General features: G+C 31.8%; 4 protein-coding genes across 23 annotated transcripts in view; 3 read left to right on the forward strand and 1 right to left on the reverse strand.

Annotated features, from left to right (window-relative positions):
• Positions 1 to 12: 12 nt before the first annotated feature.
• Positions 13 to 10,779, forward strand: Ddx1 (ATP-dependent RNA helicase Ddx1). Of its 2 annotated transcripts, none has more exons than XM_074133831.1 (14): positions 13 to 311; positions 591 to 642; positions 1,724 to 1,908; positions 2,247 to 2,449; positions 3,165 to 3,407; positions 3,493 to 3,660; positions 4,659 to 4,796; positions 5,306 to 5,545; positions 5,630 to 5,816; positions 7,001 to 7,141; positions 8,755 to 8,922; positions 9,064 to 9,281; positions 10,195 to 10,315; positions 10,424 to 10,779. In XM_074133831.1, the coding sequence occupies exons 1-14, from the start codon at positions 296 to 298 to the stop codon at positions 10,540 to 10,542; spliced, it is 2,199 nt and encodes a 732-aa protein (XP_073989932.1). In that variant the 5' UTR covers positions 13 to 295; the 3' UTR covers positions 10,543 to 10,779. The 2 variants fall into 2 exon arrangements, with proteins under 2 accessions (XP_073989932.1, XP_073989930.1); XM_074133829.1 differs by having other exon boundaries at positions 14 to 311; positions 2,244 to 2,449.
• On the reverse strand, positions 10,321 to 15,562 carry temp (protein prenyltransferase alpha subunit repeat-containing protein tempura). 3 transcript variants are annotated; one of them, XM_074133840.1, is made up of 5 exons: positions 15,430 to 15,562; positions 15,248 to 15,340; positions 14,949 to 15,109; positions 13,623 to 13,832; positions 10,321 to 13,546 (listed from the first exon to the last, which is right to left on the reverse strand). In XM_074133840.1, the coding sequence occupies exons 2-5, from the start codon at positions 15,322 to 15,324 to the stop codon at positions 12,750 to 12,752; spliced, it is 1,245 nt and encodes a 414-aa protein (XP_073989941.1). In that variant the 5' UTR covers positions 15,325 to 15,340; positions 15,430 to 15,562; the 3' UTR covers positions 10,321 to 12,749. The 3 variants fall into 3 exon arrangements, with proteins under 3 accessions (XP_073989941.1, XP_073989940.1, XP_073989939.1); XM_074133839.1 differs by having other exon boundaries at positions 15,420 to 15,557; XM_074133838.1 differs by having other exon boundaries at positions 15,248 to 15,484.
• Positions 15,563 to 15,611: 49 nt separating this feature from the next.
• On the forward strand, positions 15,612 to 17,666 carry LOC141457197 (tubulin-specific chaperone A-like). Its single transcript, XM_074133845.1, has 2 exons — positions 15,612 to 16,064; positions 17,132 to 17,666. Exons 1-2 carry the CDS (start codon positions 15,935 to 15,937, stop codon positions 17,332 to 17,334), a joined length of 333 nt encoding a protein of 110 aa, XP_073989946.1. The 5' UTR covers positions 15,612 to 15,934; the 3' UTR covers positions 17,335 to 17,666.
• The window catches only part of LOC141457195 (uncharacterized), a 31,339-nt gene continuing 30,966 nt past the window's right edge, over positions 17,448 to 17,820 (forward strand). For all 17 annotated transcript variants that reach the window (XR_012460247.1, XR_012460248.1, XR_012460249.1 and 14 more), the window contains exon 1: positions 17,448 to 17,741. Coding sequence is in view for 1 of the 17 variants with exons in the window: in XM_074133843.1 (XP_073989944.1) it covers positions 17,448 to 17,741 (294 nt within the window). In the remaining 16 variants the exon portion in view is untranslated. The remainder of the gene's footprint in view (positions 17,742 to 17,820) is intronic.

The raw sequence follows: 17,820 nt of genomic DNA on the forward strand, positions 1-17,820 counted from the left end.
TTTGTAACATGTAACCTTCTCATTGCCCAATGCCCATATTCACGTACTATTCGACTGTGCGAAGTTAATTTACTTGTCAGCTAAGAATTTAGAGGGTCAAAATTACTTATTCGAATAAGTGGTACATTTTACATCTATGTGTAAATATACTTATCTAGCGATTAATTGAAGTGTTTCATGTGCTGTTAACTCTGGCTTTGTAACTTCTAAGTTAGAGCGGTAAAGCATTAAAAAAATAGATTTTATAGATTTATTTTACTTCCTAGACATCAGACGTGACAAAGATTGATTCAAAATGACAGCATTTGAGGGTAAATATCTCATATTTGTATGTTATTTTCATATTCAGTCTATAATTTAATGTCCGGCTTTTTAAATTGTCTTCATACTATAACTTCTATATTTTAGTTTTTGCCGATAAACATGGTTTTGAATAGAATAATATACTTAATATATATATTTATAATAATTGAATACAACTGTTTGCGTAAATTTCCCCACATACATACATATATCTTCTTTCAAAAAACAATAAAGAAATTCTATGCGAAATGTAATTGAGTATTTTATCTATGTTTCTTTCTTTATAGAATTTGGTGTTCTTCCGGAAATTGGAAAGGCGGTTGAAGAGATGGAATGGATGTAAGAATTTTTTTTTTAATTAAATTTAATTTTTCTGTTTTCTTTAATTTTCTCTTAATCCTCGTAACTTTTTTATTTTAATTTCTTATACTCCTTCCTCAACAAATACCTTTTTCTTTTGTTAGAAGCATTTTTTTCAGGAAAATTAATTTTTAGGGATTCTCTTCGGCGTTAAGCATTCCTCTTTAGTACTTTTTTAGAACAATAGTTTATCACTTCGCTGCCTAAATAATATTAAGTAATAAAATTAATATTCCAAATTTTAAGAAAAACGTAACCTGAAGTGGAACTTTACAGAATTGCTTTCTGAATTTGTTGAAATTTTCTTACAAGCAGCCTAATAATTTTAACTAACGTTGGCTTGTTAATCTAATACACAATCCTCTTCTTTCTAAACATTTTTCACAAAGGTTAATGAGTTTTGGAGCGGTATTTGTCACTTGAAAAGATTTTTACCGATTTGATAGTGATGCAGAGAGGTTTGGTAGTGTGACTAGCACATTGCTTGTAATTTATGACAGGCTCTGGGACACTTAATGACTTGAATAAAATTTGTATTGGTGGAATTTGTAAATGAATTGTAATCATTGCAGTAACAGAGAAAGAGATTAGTTCAGTTGTCACACAAGAGATCTCTGGTACATTCCAGCTATCTGCTTTATTTTCTTTTCTTGCGAGACTCTTACGGTCGGCTACCTGTGTGATATGCACTCTGTAACGTTTTCACTGTCGGTAGTCTGAAGCGCACTAAAAATAAAAGACTAAAGACGCCAAACATTTCAAATGTGACGCATCTTTTTGAAGATAAAAAAAAAAAAGAGCTGCAAGAGAAAAATTGAGTGTTCATTCCAGATTTTTTTGCTGAATTTTTAAGATTATGACAATTGTTTTTAGAATATAGAACACTGATTTCAGGAAATCAGATTCTTGTTCTCGCAAAATGATGAAACAGTGAAAATCTTGAATGATTTTTTGCGGTCTTACTGGAAATTGAATTTTATTTTGTGGCTCCTGCCTTTTAAAGAGATATTAAACTCTCATTAAACCCAGGATATTGAATAATTTAATGATTATATTGCAGGCTACCCACTGATGTCCAGGCTGAAGCTGTTCCACTGATTTTAGGAGGAGGTGATGTGTTAATGGCTGCTGAAACCGGCAGTGGAAAAACAGGAGCATTTTGTTTACCAATAATTCAAATAGTTTGGGAAACAATAAAAGGATTAGAAAGTAGTGGAAAAAAAACGGAGCCTTCAAGTAAACCTAGTAAGCATACTCTTAAATGGTGTAATTGTTATAAATTTTGAATAAAACGCACAAGCTTTTATGAACATTTCTAAATGGCAGAAATTACGTGCTAGTGTATGAATGATGTGTACTTAAATTTTTCATTTCAAACCCTTATACTTAAGTTTTTGTTAGGGAGTATATTTATTATATTATTGATGTTAATTAACTGAAAAGTTTAAGGAATTGAATGTTATAGTTATCTTTTTAATGTACTCTAATTATTTCTAAATTTTTGCACATATACTTTAGTTATAGCTATTCTAAAATTTTCTTATGCGAGGAAAAATAAATGTACGGCTAAATCATTTCAGCAGCCGGTGGAACATGGGAATTCAGTAAATCTGATAGGACTTCAGCATTAGCTGTTTCACCAGAAGGTTTAGTGTGCCAGGCAAGGGAGTTTAAAGAATGGCATGGTTGTAGAGCTTCAAAAGGAGTTCATTCAAGTGGGAAGTATTATTATGAAGCTAAAATTAGCGATGAAGGTTTATGCAGAGTTGGCTGGTCTACTATACAGGTAGGTTCCCCCCTTGAAAAAATGAGTTGAAAAAAGTTAAAGAAAATAGAGATGGTGGTGTTTTATTTTCATTTACTTCGATGAAAGAGTGAAAGACAGCTGCAGGTTTTTCTCTGCATTCCAATCCTCCTCACCTAACTTTTCTCTTACTTAGCTAAGAAGGTTGAAATGTTTTTATACATTTATACTTCTTTATTTATTTTATGTATTGTATATATTTATTATAATAAATGTTTATTCTTCTTACTTCGATGAAAGAGTGAAAGAAGTTATCTAATTGAATAATCAGGCATCCCAAATGAAGAATCCGAGTGAGTTTTAAGGGAGGTTAAAAACCCCTTATCTCCTGTATCAGACTTTTTAGGGAATATCCAGGAAGAAAACTTTGTACATCATGTTCTCATGTAGAAAAATATAATTGTTTGAAACTCTAAACAAAAAAAAATCATTTTAGGATTGATTAGGCTTTGCTTTAAAGTACATTTGCCTGAACTTTCATATTTACTCCTATGTAATCTTAGTGAGAATAAAATATATTGCTTAAATTCTAAATTTGAAGAAAAGTGGTTTTGACTGGAGGTATAATTCTCTTAAACAATTTATTTTTAGCATTCGAATGTCGCCTACACTGACAAAGACGTAATATTTAGTAAAAAGTTTAGTTTGAAGAGATAAAATTGAATTGTAGTACGTGTGTATCACACTTTTTTTTCAGGCTTCCCTTGATCTTGGAACTGATAAGTTTGGCTTTGGTTTCGGTGGTACTGGTAAAAAGAGCAACAATAAACAGTTTGATAATTATGGAGAAGCTTTCGGTAAAAATGATGTTATTGGTTGTATGATTGATCTTGATTCAGGAAGAATAGCTTTTTCAAAAAATGGAGCTGATTTTGGTACAGCATTTACTATTCCACAACAGCTTCATCGTTCTTCATTTTTCCCAAGTGTTTGCTTGAAGGTACACAATTAGATTGATACTATTTAATCATACACACATTCAGTGGTTAAAATATTTAATATATATATTTTTTTTTAAATTACAGAACGCTGAGCTAACTTTCAATTTTGGCAGTAAGCCCATGAAATATTTGCCAAAAGGTTATTCAACAGTGACAGAGGCTGATCCTTCGAAAGTTCAAAATAATGAAAAAAACATTACAGCTCGTGTTATGAAAAAAGTTTATAATGCACCTCAAGCAATTATAATAGAGGTAACTTGAACATGTACTAAATGATTTGTTTTGTTACCTGTTTAGATTTCTACCCAATTATAATCTCGATTTGCTGTTCAGAGAGCATCTTATATGTTTGCCACCAGTTCAAAATCATCAGCATTTCATATCGCCGGTGCCAGTTTCTTACATACTTACTGTAAGCTTATAATGATCCAAGAAGAACCCGATTACAGGTCTCCACCTATCTCTTGCCGACTTTCTCTGCCTCTGTATTTATATTTTATTATTTTAACCGAGAGTTTTTTTGTGTTTATTATGTAAATTTTATTTATTTTTGTTGCTCTTAAGGGACATGAGTCTCAGGGCATAATAAACGTATCTTTCTTTCTTTCTTTCTGTTGACCAAAGGCTTCCAAACAGTCTTTTAGTATATTCTGCACATCACTTTGCTAGTGCAGGAGTGACATTCTACTGTAGGATCTCGATATCCCAAGTCTGGACGTTAAGTTTTTTTCTTTGTTGTCTATATATAAGCAATTTTGACGCAGTATATCCGTTATCAGAGTTCAGCTAGTGTTTGAGACAGGTGTCAGTTCATTCGTAAAACCAAAGTAGTTGCTCACATCAACTATCTCTGGAGGCCCTAAGTACCTAAAGACTGTGTAAATGTAGATATTGTATGGCTTGGATTGGTAAATATAGTACTGGTAAAAGTACTAGTATTCTTTTTTGGCAATCTTCTAGCAGCCATACTTTTTAATGGAGTTTTTTTCTATTTTCCTTAAAGAACTAGCTCTCAAATTAATTTGTTGCCTTACAAATTAGAAGAGTCCTTTCAAATTTAAAATACAAAATTAATTTTGGATAAAATTAATCATGTTCTTGTTGTCGCTACAAAGTTGCTCTACAATGTCTGACTGCAAGTGCTTGTACTTTGTGGAGATGGGACACCCTCCCTCTAATAAGTAAAGCATTTTCTTTATTTGATAATTACGTGCTGATTAAGCAACTCATTGATTATGTTTTTCCCACAGCCTTCCAGAGAGTTAGCCGAACAAACTTTTCAACAGATACTGAAATTTAAAAAATATCTGGATGAACCAAAAATTAAGGAAGTGCTAGTAATTGGAGGTGTGAACATTAAGGAACAAATGTCTATAATTCAGTCCGGAGTTAGTATTTTTTTGCTGTATTTATTTATTAATTTCACCTACTCTATTAGTAAGAAAAACTTAGAAAATTAGTAAAAGTAAGAGAAAATGGCTCAAACAATTTTCTTTAAACTTGATGTGCCAATTATATGTATATACATATAGGGAAAAAAGAAAGAGAAAAATAGAATAGGAAAGGGAGGGGGTAAAAGAAAGTACGTTAGAGTGAAAAATACGCTTGAGTTGGACAGTTGTTATAAAGTTGTACTAAATTAAAGACGTTTCTTTATTTTAAGTAGTACGCAGTTGTTCTTTAAAGGAGTTCTTTTTCCTAAGGTTGCTAAGTTAAGGATGATTTTTGAGGGATTGGAAAATTGTAAAGTTGATGTTGAGATATTGTAAGAGTACATGCATAGATGGTTCGTGTTATATATTATAGCTATATATTATATTATAGTTACATATTATAGCTTCAATGTTTGTCTTTTTTTTGTCAACTTTACATAATTTCTATTGTTATTTTCAATTAGATAGATATTGTAGTCGGCACTCCTGGGCGATTGGAAGATTTAATTAATGGCGGATACTTAACCCTATCTCAATGTCGCTTTTTTGTACTCGATGAAGCAGATGGTTTATTGAAACAAGGTTATAAGAATTTCATTAACAAATTACACGGACAGATTCCTAAATTCACATCAGATGGAAAAAGAATGCAGATGATTGTATGTTCGGCGACACTTCACGATTTTGAAGTTAAAAAAATGGCTGTAAGAAACTTCATTGTTTTTTTGATGAAACATCCTCACACAATATAATCTAGCTTTTACCATAAATGTCTTGTATATTTCTAGAATGAGCTAATGCACTTTCCCACCTGGGTCGACTTGAAAGGTGAGGATTCCGTTCCAGAAACAGTTCATCATGTAGTTGTTAAAGTGGATCCTCAGGCTGATAACTGCTGGGAAAAATTATTGGGAAGAATTCCAACTGATGGAGTACATTATGATGACAACATTGGTCCTGGAAAAAGGAGTGCAGGTTGTTTTTTTTTAAAAGTAAATAGATTAGAATCAAATTGGGTTGGCCAGAAAGCCTTGCCCCAGTGATCCTAAATGTCAGTTGCAGTACGCACTATTTGCAGTGTTTACTCTGACCTGTCTGTTTAAGAAGACTTATAGGAGTTACTGGATAAAATGAACAAATAATGCTGGCAATACCATTTGCCAAGGCGGCACGAGGGCAGGCGATGCAGGAGTGTACTGCAGCTCTCAAGGTCTTCTCACCTCGCCTCCGTCACACTTAGAGTTTTGCTTATAATCAAAGGGGATAGGTGGATATGGGGAATGTGAATGCCCTCAGGTAGAACCAAATAGTCCCCCACCGAAGAGTCACATAAGCCATTCGCATTATAAATATATGAGCATTGTTTTTCGTCTTGTTTCTGACTAACCTGCACAGAGTATCCGTTGCCTAGTCTACGCAATGCGAGTGTTTCGTCAGTCTGCAGTGACCCTTGTGGCGGCTGGCCTTATAGGAATAATTACATAATAAATACTGAATAGTCTGTAAAAATGTACTTTTTCCACTACCTTTGCCTTACTACACATCTTTTTTCGATGGCTACAATAGAAAGAATCGGGTCCCTCTCGAACCAAGTGGTCTCTGCCTCGTTGTCCCTACATTCCGAGATTGTTTTGGCGGTCTACTCTTGTCAGGATTTCCAAGAAGTCTCTCACTAGCCTTAAAGCAAGCTATATAGCGCTTGGCAGTCTTAAAAGATTATGACTCTCGGAATTAATTATCCCTCACCTTATGATTTCAGCAGCAAAAATAAAAATTGCAACTTAGCTCTATCTGCAACAGCCCTCATAAAGGTCACCAAGATAAAGAAACTTCAATTTGCCCCTCACGTAACGTCTCCTAGTTCTTTCTCTGCCTTGAAGCCGTCCACGTACAACACAGAATCGCCTGGCGGTGGCGGTCCACTTTTTGAAACGTTTCTGTCCGGAGTAAGTACTTTGAATGGTTTATAGAAGCTACTTTTAGGAGCCGTTCTTTCAAATTATTTTACACTGTCTACAAGAAAGAGCTTGTTCTTCAGCTGCCGAGTCGCCACAGTTATAGCTCACTTTGATGTAGTTGTGAAATGGTTGTAAATATCAGTAAAGTAAACAAAATAAATAAAATTCCAATCTAAGCTTGGTATAATTTCTTTTTGACAGAATCTCTATCAGAAGCAGTGAAAACGATGAAGGTAGAATACGCCGTTCGAGCGATAAAGAAACACAACATAGATAGAGCAATCATATTTTGCCGAACAAAAGTTGATTGTGATAATTTGGAAAAATATTTCAAAATTCTTGGTAAGTTTACAAATTGAAGCATCTGGTAAAAGAAGCCAAAAATGAATACATTGCAAAAATGTTGCTATACATATTATGGCTTCCCGTTACTCATACTTGTTTTATAACATTTATACTACCGCTGCTCTCTACGATTAAATATTTGATTTGTTGGTAAACATTAAAGGTTAATGGTGTCCAGTGTTACTTTTGGGAATAAGACAAGATGCCTTACCTTCTTGCAAAATATTTTAAAATTAGTTATTTTATATATATATATACAAATTAAAAAACATATAAATTTAAGGCGCGTCACATCTAGATTATTGACGCCCATAGCTTTTTTCAGTGCACTGCCGGCCTCCGTACAGTGTTCTCTGGTTACTGGCAAAACTTTCCTTCATCGAGCAGTGAGCTGTAAGAAGCTGCTAGGAAGAGAATCTAAGGGCCAGCAGCTGGATTTGAGCCCTTTTCTTATATATGTTTGTTAATTTTATAAAACTCATACTTGTTTTATAACATTTATACTACCGCTGCTCTCTACGATTAAATATTTGATTTGTTGGTAAACATTAAAGGTTAATGGTGTCCAGTGTTACTTTCTGGAATAAGACAAGATGCCTTACCTTCTTGCAAAATATTTTAAATTAAAAAACATATAAATTTAAGGCGCGTCACAACATCTAGATTATTGACGCCCATAGCTTTTTTCAGTGCACTGCCGGCCTCCGTACAGTGTTCTCTGGTTACTGGCAAAACTTTCCTTCATCGAGCAGTAAGCTGTAAGAAGCTGCTAGGAAGAGAATCTAAGGGCCAGCAGCTGGATTCGAGCCCTTTTCTTATATATGTTTGTTAATTTTAATTTCATTAGTAAATGATTTAAACCAGTTTAGCCCTATTCACTAAACGATCCGTTCAAACAATCGCCTTTTTCCGTCTTAATTTATCATATACTAACTACTTTTACGTTTAATATGTGATACAATTAGCGTTCCTTCAAGCATTTATGTTTTGCTTGAGGCCTCTAAGTCACATTAGTCAACCAATCACGATTTTCCTATTGACATGATTGGTTGACTAATGTCATAAGCAAATTTTTGTCTGTTAGTGATTGATGATTTAACCACAACCGAGAAGGCCCCTTCTCTCAACCACTTGCATTCAAGGAATGTTTGCTTTCTTACTGATAGTTCTGGTTTATGGAGATCACTTATGAAAAAATATGGCTGCAGGCATTGGGCGAACAATTAAGCTGTATGATTTAGGAAACTTACAGTAACGTTGACGCTCGGGTAACTGTCACTGCAGAAAACAAATACCGAAGAGTTGCGTCCAACCTGAAGAAGTTCACGAAGTCATTTCGTTGGATCTCCTATGCCTACCTAAAGAAGTTGAGAAGTAGAAAGTAGAAAGATCTGTCTAGCATTTTGTTTGCAGTTTAGTTAACAGTTAACTAGAGTTTGTGAATAATCCCTATATGAATAACAACTCGTTCAATAGAAAATAAAGAAAACGTAAATTATTTGTGTAACAAATTCAAATATTTACAACTTTTAATTATTTGAGGTCCGCTTTACCTATATTTTTTCTTAAATTTTAAACTTTATTATAAGAACTAATTTATAATTTGATAGGAAGGGGACTCGGCAAGGACAATTCTTATTCCTGTGTCTGCCTTCATGGAGATAGGAAGCCACAAGAAAGAAAATCAAATTACGAATCATTTAAGCAAGGTCATGTAAGATTCTTAATATGTACGGATGTTGCTGCAAGAGGTATAGACGTTGGAGGTCTTCCTTTCAGTAAGTTTCATTTTTTAAACTTAGGTAGTAAGTTTAGATAAGAAAAAATACGATAAATTGAAGTTTTCTAAGCTTTTATCTAATCGAATTTTTGCTTCGTTTATTTTTTATTTTTTTGTTTAACTCCTTTCTTCTTTACAGTGTTAAATATAACCTTGCCGGATGATAAAGCGAATTATGTACATCGAATTGGAAGAGTTGGAAGAGCTGATAGGATGGGACTTGCAATATCATTTGTATCAACCGTTCCTGAGAAAGTATGGTTTCATGGCGAATGGTGTCCATCAAGAGGCAGATCTTGTCGTAACACAAATCTTACTGATAGAGGAGGTTGCTGCATTTGGTATAATGAACCTCAGGTTAGTTATAAACCTCTTTAGTATCTATAATGCTCTTAAGGTTTTAGACAATAACTCTTAATCAAAAATTTAATTTACTTAACGACTTTTGAGTTTTTGCTGTTTACTTCAAAATGTATTGGCAATTTTTTAATACTTAATAGTTTTTTAAATTCTCTTTTAAAAAGAAGGTGCAAAAACGAAACACGAAAGCAAGCCGTTAAGTTTAGTTAGTCAGCAACATGTTATTAAGTTGAATTTATTTATTTATTTATTGTTATAGTGGTCTTGTTTGTACATTAACCAATTACTTTATATGAGGGCTGGAAAAAAGGTTGAATTTAAAGCATTGATTGATAGAATATTGAGTTAGAAGAAATTAGAATAATGCGATTTTACAATGATTTTTTTAAAAGTTCTTCCGTACTACAGTTAATATTTGCACAGGTTTATCACCTGCCGGTCTATTAGAAGCATTTTTGAAGTAAATATTTTTGGGATATCCTTTTTACGGTTTAATTTAATTATACAAATTTTTTACATTTAAGGAAAGTAAGAAACCAGAGAGCGTTTGAGTTCTGAATTGATCTTGAATTACGCTTGCTGGAAGGATTGCAGTATAGTTTCTCTGATATTTCGAGTAATAAGAGGTTCTTATCATTAGGCCATTTGGTCTGATATTCGTAAGGCATTATATATTTGAGTGCGGAACGAGTATAATAAAAGGGCATTCATTTATTTGACCTTGAAATCTGGTTGACAACCTTCCCTCTTGATTTTTCGATCATGGAGTATTTGTAAATTTAATTGTAGTAAATAAATTAATTAACTTAATAAATTAAATCTTTTTGAAACTACTTATTAGAAAATTTGAATGTTGAATTCAGAAGGTATAATTAAAAATTAGATAACACCAAATTTGTATTAATTTTAGTATTTGGCCGACATTGAAGATCATCTCAATATAACTATTGATCAAGTAAATCCAGAATTAGAAATACCGAAGAATGAATTCGATGGCAAAGTTACATATGGACAAAAAAGAGTAAACACTGGTAAGGAATTTTATCAATTAATTTGTTTTTATTAAGAATAATAACACAATTTTTTTTAAAAAAAGAAAAACATTCAAATTTTGAACAATCAATGTTTTTGGTTTACAGGGAGTTCTTATAAAGATCATGTATCCCAGATGGCTCCAGCAGTTGCTGAACTTTCAAAATTAGAAAGCAAAGCACAATTATCATTTTTGAAGCGTCATTACAGAACACCAGCCAAATAATTTGATTTTTTCTACAGGGTATTTCTATGGATATTAAATATATTCTTCAAAATTGACTAGCTTTTATCAATACTAATTTGGCATGTATTTACTTTTTATCGCCATAAATTGGTAAACTTCTTAAGAAATATCTTGCATTTATTTTATACCTTAATTTATTTAAAATATCAATTGTTTTGTAAACTAAAAATTAATATATTCTCACTATTCAAAAATAAATGAATAAATTAAATTGCATTATATTTTGATTCATATTATTTTTTTTTTTTTCTAGTGAAGACTGCGTGATCGAAAAATATTAGATTACAATTTTATTTTCATTCAGTTATTATCATTAACATATTTGTACTTGTCAAAAGTTAAAATATTATATTATCCTTTTCAAAATACTGTTATAGTAAAACCATTAAAAAGTGATTATGTAAACAAAATATTAATTTCAAAGGGAAGGAAACATCTCTATATAATATCGCACAGCAAAAAAAAAAAAAAAAAAAACAGTTAACAAACTTCCTCTTCTGAGTGATGTTAAAAAACAATACAGTATTTTTTTTTTAGTGTTTACTTTCGTAAATATTTGATAAAAATGTATTACTACTTTATCCCCGTCTTGTTATTCGTTTTTTAAGAGCCAATATATTTACTCCTTTTGACTTTTCATAACAAAAATAAAGAAATTTCAAAAAGTGTTACTAACTTCGAAAAAATAACATTCCAATAATTTTTTTTTTAACTAGTTGGCCTACAAGGTCTGCCAGAAATATAATGTGTTTTTTTGAGAGTACTGATGAGTCCACATTGTAAAGTAATAATTGTGTACATGTATATTTAGCTATTTCTACCATTTTAAAAGTATAGCAACTCTTGTTATTTAATTAATTTATGCCAATTGATGAGGGGAGTGAAGCATTGGGGTGTATAACTTCGAGTGAATGACGGACTTCGGATATATCGGCAGATAATTAGGGAAAGTAGCTTTCAAAAGAAAATAAAACACAGAAACTTCGCGAGACATCACAGGTATTTCAAGAGCATAATTTATCCAGATCTAGCATGATTTTAAAACATAAATGCAGTTTATACTTATGTATCAGAATGTTGGACGTTTTGTGGTGCTCAAACTTTGTTGCTTTCGAAAACTCTATAGTGCACCTTGATCAGATATGTAAGCAATAGGTTTTAGGTTCTTTAAAAAGAAATGCCATTGTGACCACCATAGAGCTTCATAAAGATGAGTCAACTGCGATGGGTTAGTTCCATGGCGTCCGATGAATATGCTCAAAGAACTATAGTTATATAAGTAAAACGTAGGAAAGGAGACACTTGAATTGAGGATACTCGAAACCCGCTTGGAATAAATAACGAAGAAGAGCTATGCAAGTTAGTGATAGATTTTGATTTACATATTTAAACAATGGAACTGGGTATTGTTCAAGTCACATGCTCCCGCTTTCCCCGTCAGTCAAGCCCCTCTCGAAAAAGACTCAAAAACCAGAAGAAATCGGAATTTTTCAACATGGATACATTTTAAAAATGACAATTCTTCTACGCATTACATAACTGAAAGTATAACCACATTGGATTCTGTAGCAATATTTACAATACCATCAAACATTCTTTTCCTTCTATCTCTCTCTCACTCTCTCTTTAAATATATACACATATATATTTTAGAGAGGTCTTATTGAAACTTTACCTAGAAACAAGTACGGTCCAGAAAAACAAAATGAAAGTTACACTTTAAGAATTAGGGCAATCCATTTTGGTAGTTAATGGAAATTAAAGTAATTAGAAACATTTTGTTTAAGTAATGCAAAAAAACAAAATACAAAATAATAGTGTAAACATTTTTAACTACGTATCTGAAGTAAAAAATTATTATTTTTTAATGCTTTCCCTTTTTTAATTCGTGAAATATTATCACAATGATAAGCATCAGTTCTTACTTGCCTAATCTCTCATAATTTTCATGCCACTTAAAATCCTTATAAAAAATAAAACAAGGTAGTTTTTTTGTTTTCTTTAAATAAAATACGAATATTTGCAGGATATGGTATTTTGAAAGATTAACATCTTAATTCTAGAGGTATAATATAAGTTATTATTAATTATGAATTAGTAGTTTTTTAGACTGACTTTTTTTAACATCGCAATAAAAGCGATTAAATTGCCTACTCATACCTCTCGACAGTTTAAAAAAAGAAATTCTACATCTTTACATCATTTTTGAGCAAATCCAAATTGTAGGGTAATTGGAATTTCATAAATTTACTTAACCACTGTTTATGACGGTTGGCGTTGATTTTCTCTCGGGAATCACATAATTCGTCAGCAAACTTTCTCAAAAATATTTCTTCATGGATACTAAGTATCATTGCAAATTTTTCGTTATTTCGCGAGATATCAACTTTCTGATTTTTTTCTAATGGCACGCCATCAGCATTGAAATGATTAGCTGCATCTATGTAACCCCAATATTTATTAGTATCGTACGTATCTTTTTGAAATATTATATTTTTAAACATATTAAATACAAATCGCCTATGATACCACAAGGCTTCATGTCCAGGGAAATTTCTGATTAATTCATTATTAAAAGATAATTCCAGGATGCTAAGTTTTAAAGTTAATGGGATTGTTTGTACGTGCATATTTAAGTCAATTATGTGCCACAATTTCACAAAATTGTTAATCACATCTTCATTTTCATCATGAAGAACAATTAGGTCATCATAAGTGAAAACATTCTCTGTAGCACTAGCCATAATTTTCGTTAACAGTTGCTGGCGATATTGTATACCACTATAATCAGAAACATGCTGCATTACCCAAGCACGAGACCACACCAATTCCTGATGATAGAAACTAATATGGTTAATTTGAATCCCTTTACTTAGACACCACAGTCGATGAGTCCATGCATGGTAATTGTTGGAATATCGGTCCGCTGCCAATTCGCAAATATGCATTTCATTTACCAATACAGGAGTATCTTCTGTTGAGTCTAAAATATAATTCATAACATCACGTAAGCAGAAACAACGTAAAGGATTACTTAAATTCTTAAGGAAAGTTCGAACCTTGCAGGATTTTATTTAAAATCCATTTTCGATGAGAAAAAATATCTGGAGTTTTAGGTTTTCTGGTCAATATAACCGATGTGAAATGTAGTTCAAAGTACGGATCCAACTTCCGAGTATTGATCAGATCTCTTCTCATATTCCAAAATGTATGTATTGCAGGATTAATTATTAATGCTCCCATAAGTAAGGTGTTTAGTCGGGAATAATCTGAAAATCAATATTATTTTACCTTCTTGATTTCTTTGATGAAGCCGATAAATATTATTGAGGTTAAACACCTTAATGAAAAAAAAAAAGAACCAAATAAATCAATTAAAAAATAAAAGATACTCATTTAGTTTACAGTTAAAAAAAATAAAATAAAATTTTTGTTACATAATTCACACTTAATCGCAAAACAAAAATAAACGGAAAAATAATTTTGTTCAATGCTAAAACAATAAATATACATCAAAATAAACTAAAAAGGAATACTTGGGATTAAATAAATAAAACATCAGAGACTTATTAATTTATAAGATCTTTTAGAGACATGGGCTGGGAAATAGTTGTAATTATTTAGTTTTTGAATCAAATGAAGATCGCTTAACAGTAAACTAACAGAGTATTCATAATTGTGTAAATAGATCAATCTTAAATGATTCAAGGCAGGACAAGTAAATAAAACATCGTTCAACGACTCTGGCACTCTATTGCAAGAAATACATACCTCACTTGCCATAATCGAGTAATATCTACTAGATCTCCCAATAAATACACATTTTTCTTTCTTTAACCCATTTTCGATTCCTACAGATATTTAATGCCTTCGTCGAAAATGCACTTTCGAGTTTCCCATTAAAGACGATTTAGAGATAAGCCCAACTCAAATTTGATATTTAATGTAGTCGCCTAAATAATACAAATCGTTCAACCGAAAAGCCACTTGCTGAATTAATTTTTGCAGCTACTTATTTTTTTTTTAACCAGCTTTTTTTAATGAAAATCTATAACGTGTAATTGAAAAACACTTTTGCAGGTAATATTATTTAATAAAGGTTCTTAGAAGTAAGGCTTGAAAAATTTCCAGAGGGAAAAATGGTTTTTAGTAAGGATCTTGGAAGGTTTATTACCACTTACTTCAAGAGTATCATTTTATTACAGTTATCTATGTTATATTGAATTCTAAAAATTTTTAAGATTAAGAAAATGTAATTACATATATAAATTGTGACGGTACGAAAAAGACAAATGAGTGTTCACACCAATTTTTTGTTTTAGACATTCCACTTTTAAAATTGAATGTAATGTATTTTTATGACTAAAACAATGAATTCCACTCACCCTTTGCTTTATTTTTATTCTGCCTCAAAGACATTACATTTTGATAAGCATGGCAATACACATGTGGGACACACCAAGATTCTAATCCTAGGCAGTGCTCCACATGATATACTGGCGATTTATTTTGATTTGTCGGAACGGGTAATATTTCAAAACTTTTTCTGCAAATATATAATTATTAATTACATAAGAGAATAAAAATATTTAGACTAACAGAAAATAAGGAAAGAGTTAGAGAACTAATTAAAAACATACTCCAAAATTTACCATGCTCTAACAAGCATAATGTTCATACTTACAATCTTGGATCTTTCTTAAAGGTAGCTTCGATATCAGATAAAATTTTTTCCGCAGCTGGATAAAAATCTTCTTGCATATTTGAAAATTACCATCTGCAGGTAATAAAAAAAAAAATCAATGGACTTCCAATACTTTTCTATGAAAAGTAAATTAATCACTTTTTACTCTTACAATTCCTAACCCTCTTAATTCATTCTATTCTCTTTCAACAAAGTACCTCCTGAATGGTTATCAATTAATAACTACCACTACAATTGTGTTTTGGCACATAGATAGAAGGCTGTGAAAAGAAGACACCTGGTGATGAATGTTCTATAGCCTATTTTATACATATGTATATATACAATGTGCCAATATCCCCTCCCCAATTCCTTGCAACCAAGTTACATTAAAACAGCATATTCCGCAGGGCGTGGTAAGAACATATTTAGGTAGATGTAATTTTTTTGTTTGGTGAACGGTTTCTTAAGTAACTTATTAATTTAGAACACAAGTATATTCTTAAAAGAAATGTAAAGTGGTTGCTAGGATTATAACAAAAGATTTATTTAACCCAACCGTTAGACCCGGAATCACTTTCAGTTTTGGAAAGAAACATATTAGTTATTTCCCGAGTGTAGTTGCTATTTTGATTGTTCGAATTTTCTTTAAATCCACAATTAATACAAGAAGTAAGCTAATGAGAGATGGCCGATCCTCGCATAAAAACTATTAAAATTCAAACAGGTGTCCTAAGAAGGTTAACAAAAGAGAAGGTTTCATATGAAAAAGAAGTTGATATTCAACGAGCAAAAATTGAAAAATACAAAGAAGAAGGTGTGTTTATTTCAATACTTTTTAAAAATAATTATTAAAGCCAATGGTTGAAAACTTTCTGGTATTCGGTTCTTAATAATTTAAATATTAATTTTTTTAGATTATGTGCCTACATGAATTAATTGAAATATATTTTTTCATACATGTTTATTATAGTTATTTGTGCATATTTACGTGAAGATTTCCAGGTTTTAATTATACTGCCAGACCTTCGAAGTAGATCACAATCAAATGGATCAGCATCATGTAAAAGGGCCGATAATTAGAAATTAAATGCTTTGTCAGTTTTATTTGGTTATGGAAACGTCAATAACAGTCTTGTTATTTCCTTCTTAAACAAAATATGGTTTTATACGCAATGTACGATACAGCGTCAGTCATCTGTCTTAGTGAATATAACTGCAAGGCTTGTAATCGGGTATGTATTTGATTTCTTCAGGGCCTCCCGTTAGATATCATACAGGACTTAATATTGATCTGTAGGTGGCTAAGTTCTTTGTTTATAAAAATGTTGATTGTCTTCCAAATAGACAATTCGGTTCTAGTCCTACATTGTAATGTGGAGCCTTCCGATAGCATTGAAACGGATATTGTAGGCAGCGTGCAATATTTTAGTGGTGGTCACTTCCCTAATTTTAAGAATTTAAAGTAAAAAGTTGGGCATACATATATATATCGTCTCAAAGGTTAGTATTTTATTAACTCGTTTTATTTTCGATTATCTCCCAGGTAGTTTAAGAACTCATTTGCAGATTGCTTGGTGCATGTACCTTTTTCTTTTTTTTTTTTAAATAAAGATAAGTTTCAACTTATAATATAACATTGGTCTACTATATCTATGAAATAATATCAAGAACTCATTGCCTAGTGCACGTTTTGCGGCCCAACGTAAAGTTGAGATGCATGTTTAATTTTTCTAATGGTCGATCATTCCAAACTCTTTCATTCGAAGCTCTTTCCACCAGCTGAGGATGTTTTGGAAATTACCGTCATTCTGAAGCTTGTGGATATTTTATGAACTATTGGGTGATAAGTTACTCCTAGTTATTGGGTTTTATTTTTTTCAGGAAAAGACGATTGTTATATAAATAAGCAAGGTGAGGTTTTGCAGGAGAGTGTCTCAATGGTTCACGATTGCCAGCGAAGACTTGCAAAAGCGTTTAAAGAATTTCAAAATATTATTGATTCTGAATCGGATTTGAAGGAAGCTGAGGAGTATATTGCAGCTGTACAAATTCTTGAAGAAGCAAAGCCACATTTACCAAATTAAGAATTTGTTTGTTTAAAGAACTGAATTTATAAGCGTTTTGTTTTAGCAATTACTTTTTTTTAGTTAAGGTCTCACTTTAAAACATAATAAACTAAGCTTGTTTATATTAAATAATGTACAACCAGGATAATAAACACGTTGCTAATCGTCAGCCCCACGATTCCTCTAAGATTGATTTTGGTAGTTTATGCTTTATGCGTCCACCACCGCTGTTGCCTTTATTTTCTGAAGGCAGTGAATTGACATCCACTTCTTCACCATTCAGCAATAGACTTAATGAAAATAGAAGTGAAAACCACATTGCTTCTTCAAGGAACATCCAGCAGTTCATGCCTCTTTCGTGTTGGAGATCAAGAGATCACGCCAGAGAACCACGATTCAATAATTTACCTTTCAGCGATTTAAATGTAAGTTTAAATAAATGTATTGTTCGATGTTTAGTTCCGATAGTTTTTAAAATTAGAACTTTTTGCAAGGAAAAAGAAT

The sequence above is a fragment of the Rhodnius prolixus genome, unplaced genomic scaffold, assembly GCF_049639745.1.
Source record: "Rhodnius prolixus isolate KJV_2025 unplaced genomic scaffold, Rpr scaffold_10, whole genome shotgun sequence".
Classification (NCBI taxonomy): Eukaryota; Metazoa; Arthropoda; class Insecta; order Hemiptera; family Reduviidae; genus Rhodnius; species Rhodnius prolixus.

Coding starts and splice junctions, on each gene's coding strand:
- temp (XM_074133840.1), bottom strand. CDS start 15,324: ATGCAAGAAGATTTTTATCCAGCTGCGGAAAAAATTTTATCTGATATC. Junction 13,833..14,948: donor GAATAAAAATAAAGCAAAGG/GTGAGTGGAATT, acceptor ATTGATTTTCAG/ATTATTCCCGACTAAACACC. Junction 13,547..13,622: donor TTTAAATAAAATCCTGCAAG/GTTCGAACTTTC, acceptor ATTATATTTTAG/ACTCAACAGAAGATACTCCT.
- Ddx1 (XM_074133829.1), top strand. Junction 2,450..3,164: donor TTGGCTGGTCTACTATACAG/GTAGGTTCCCCC, acceptor CTTTTTTTTCAG/GCTTCCCTTGATCTTGGAAC. Junction 3,408..3,492: donor TCCCAAGTGTTTGCTTGAAG/GTACACAATTAG, acceptor TTTAAATTACAG/AACGCTGAGCTAACTTTCAA.
- LOC141457197 (XM_074133845.1), top strand. CDS start 15,935: ATGGCCGATCCTCGCATAAAAACTATTAAAATTCAAACAGGTGTCCTA. Junction 16,065..17,131: donor TGAAAAATACAAAGAAGAAG/GTGTGTTTATTT, acceptor TATTTTTTTCAG/GAAAAGACGATTGTTATATA.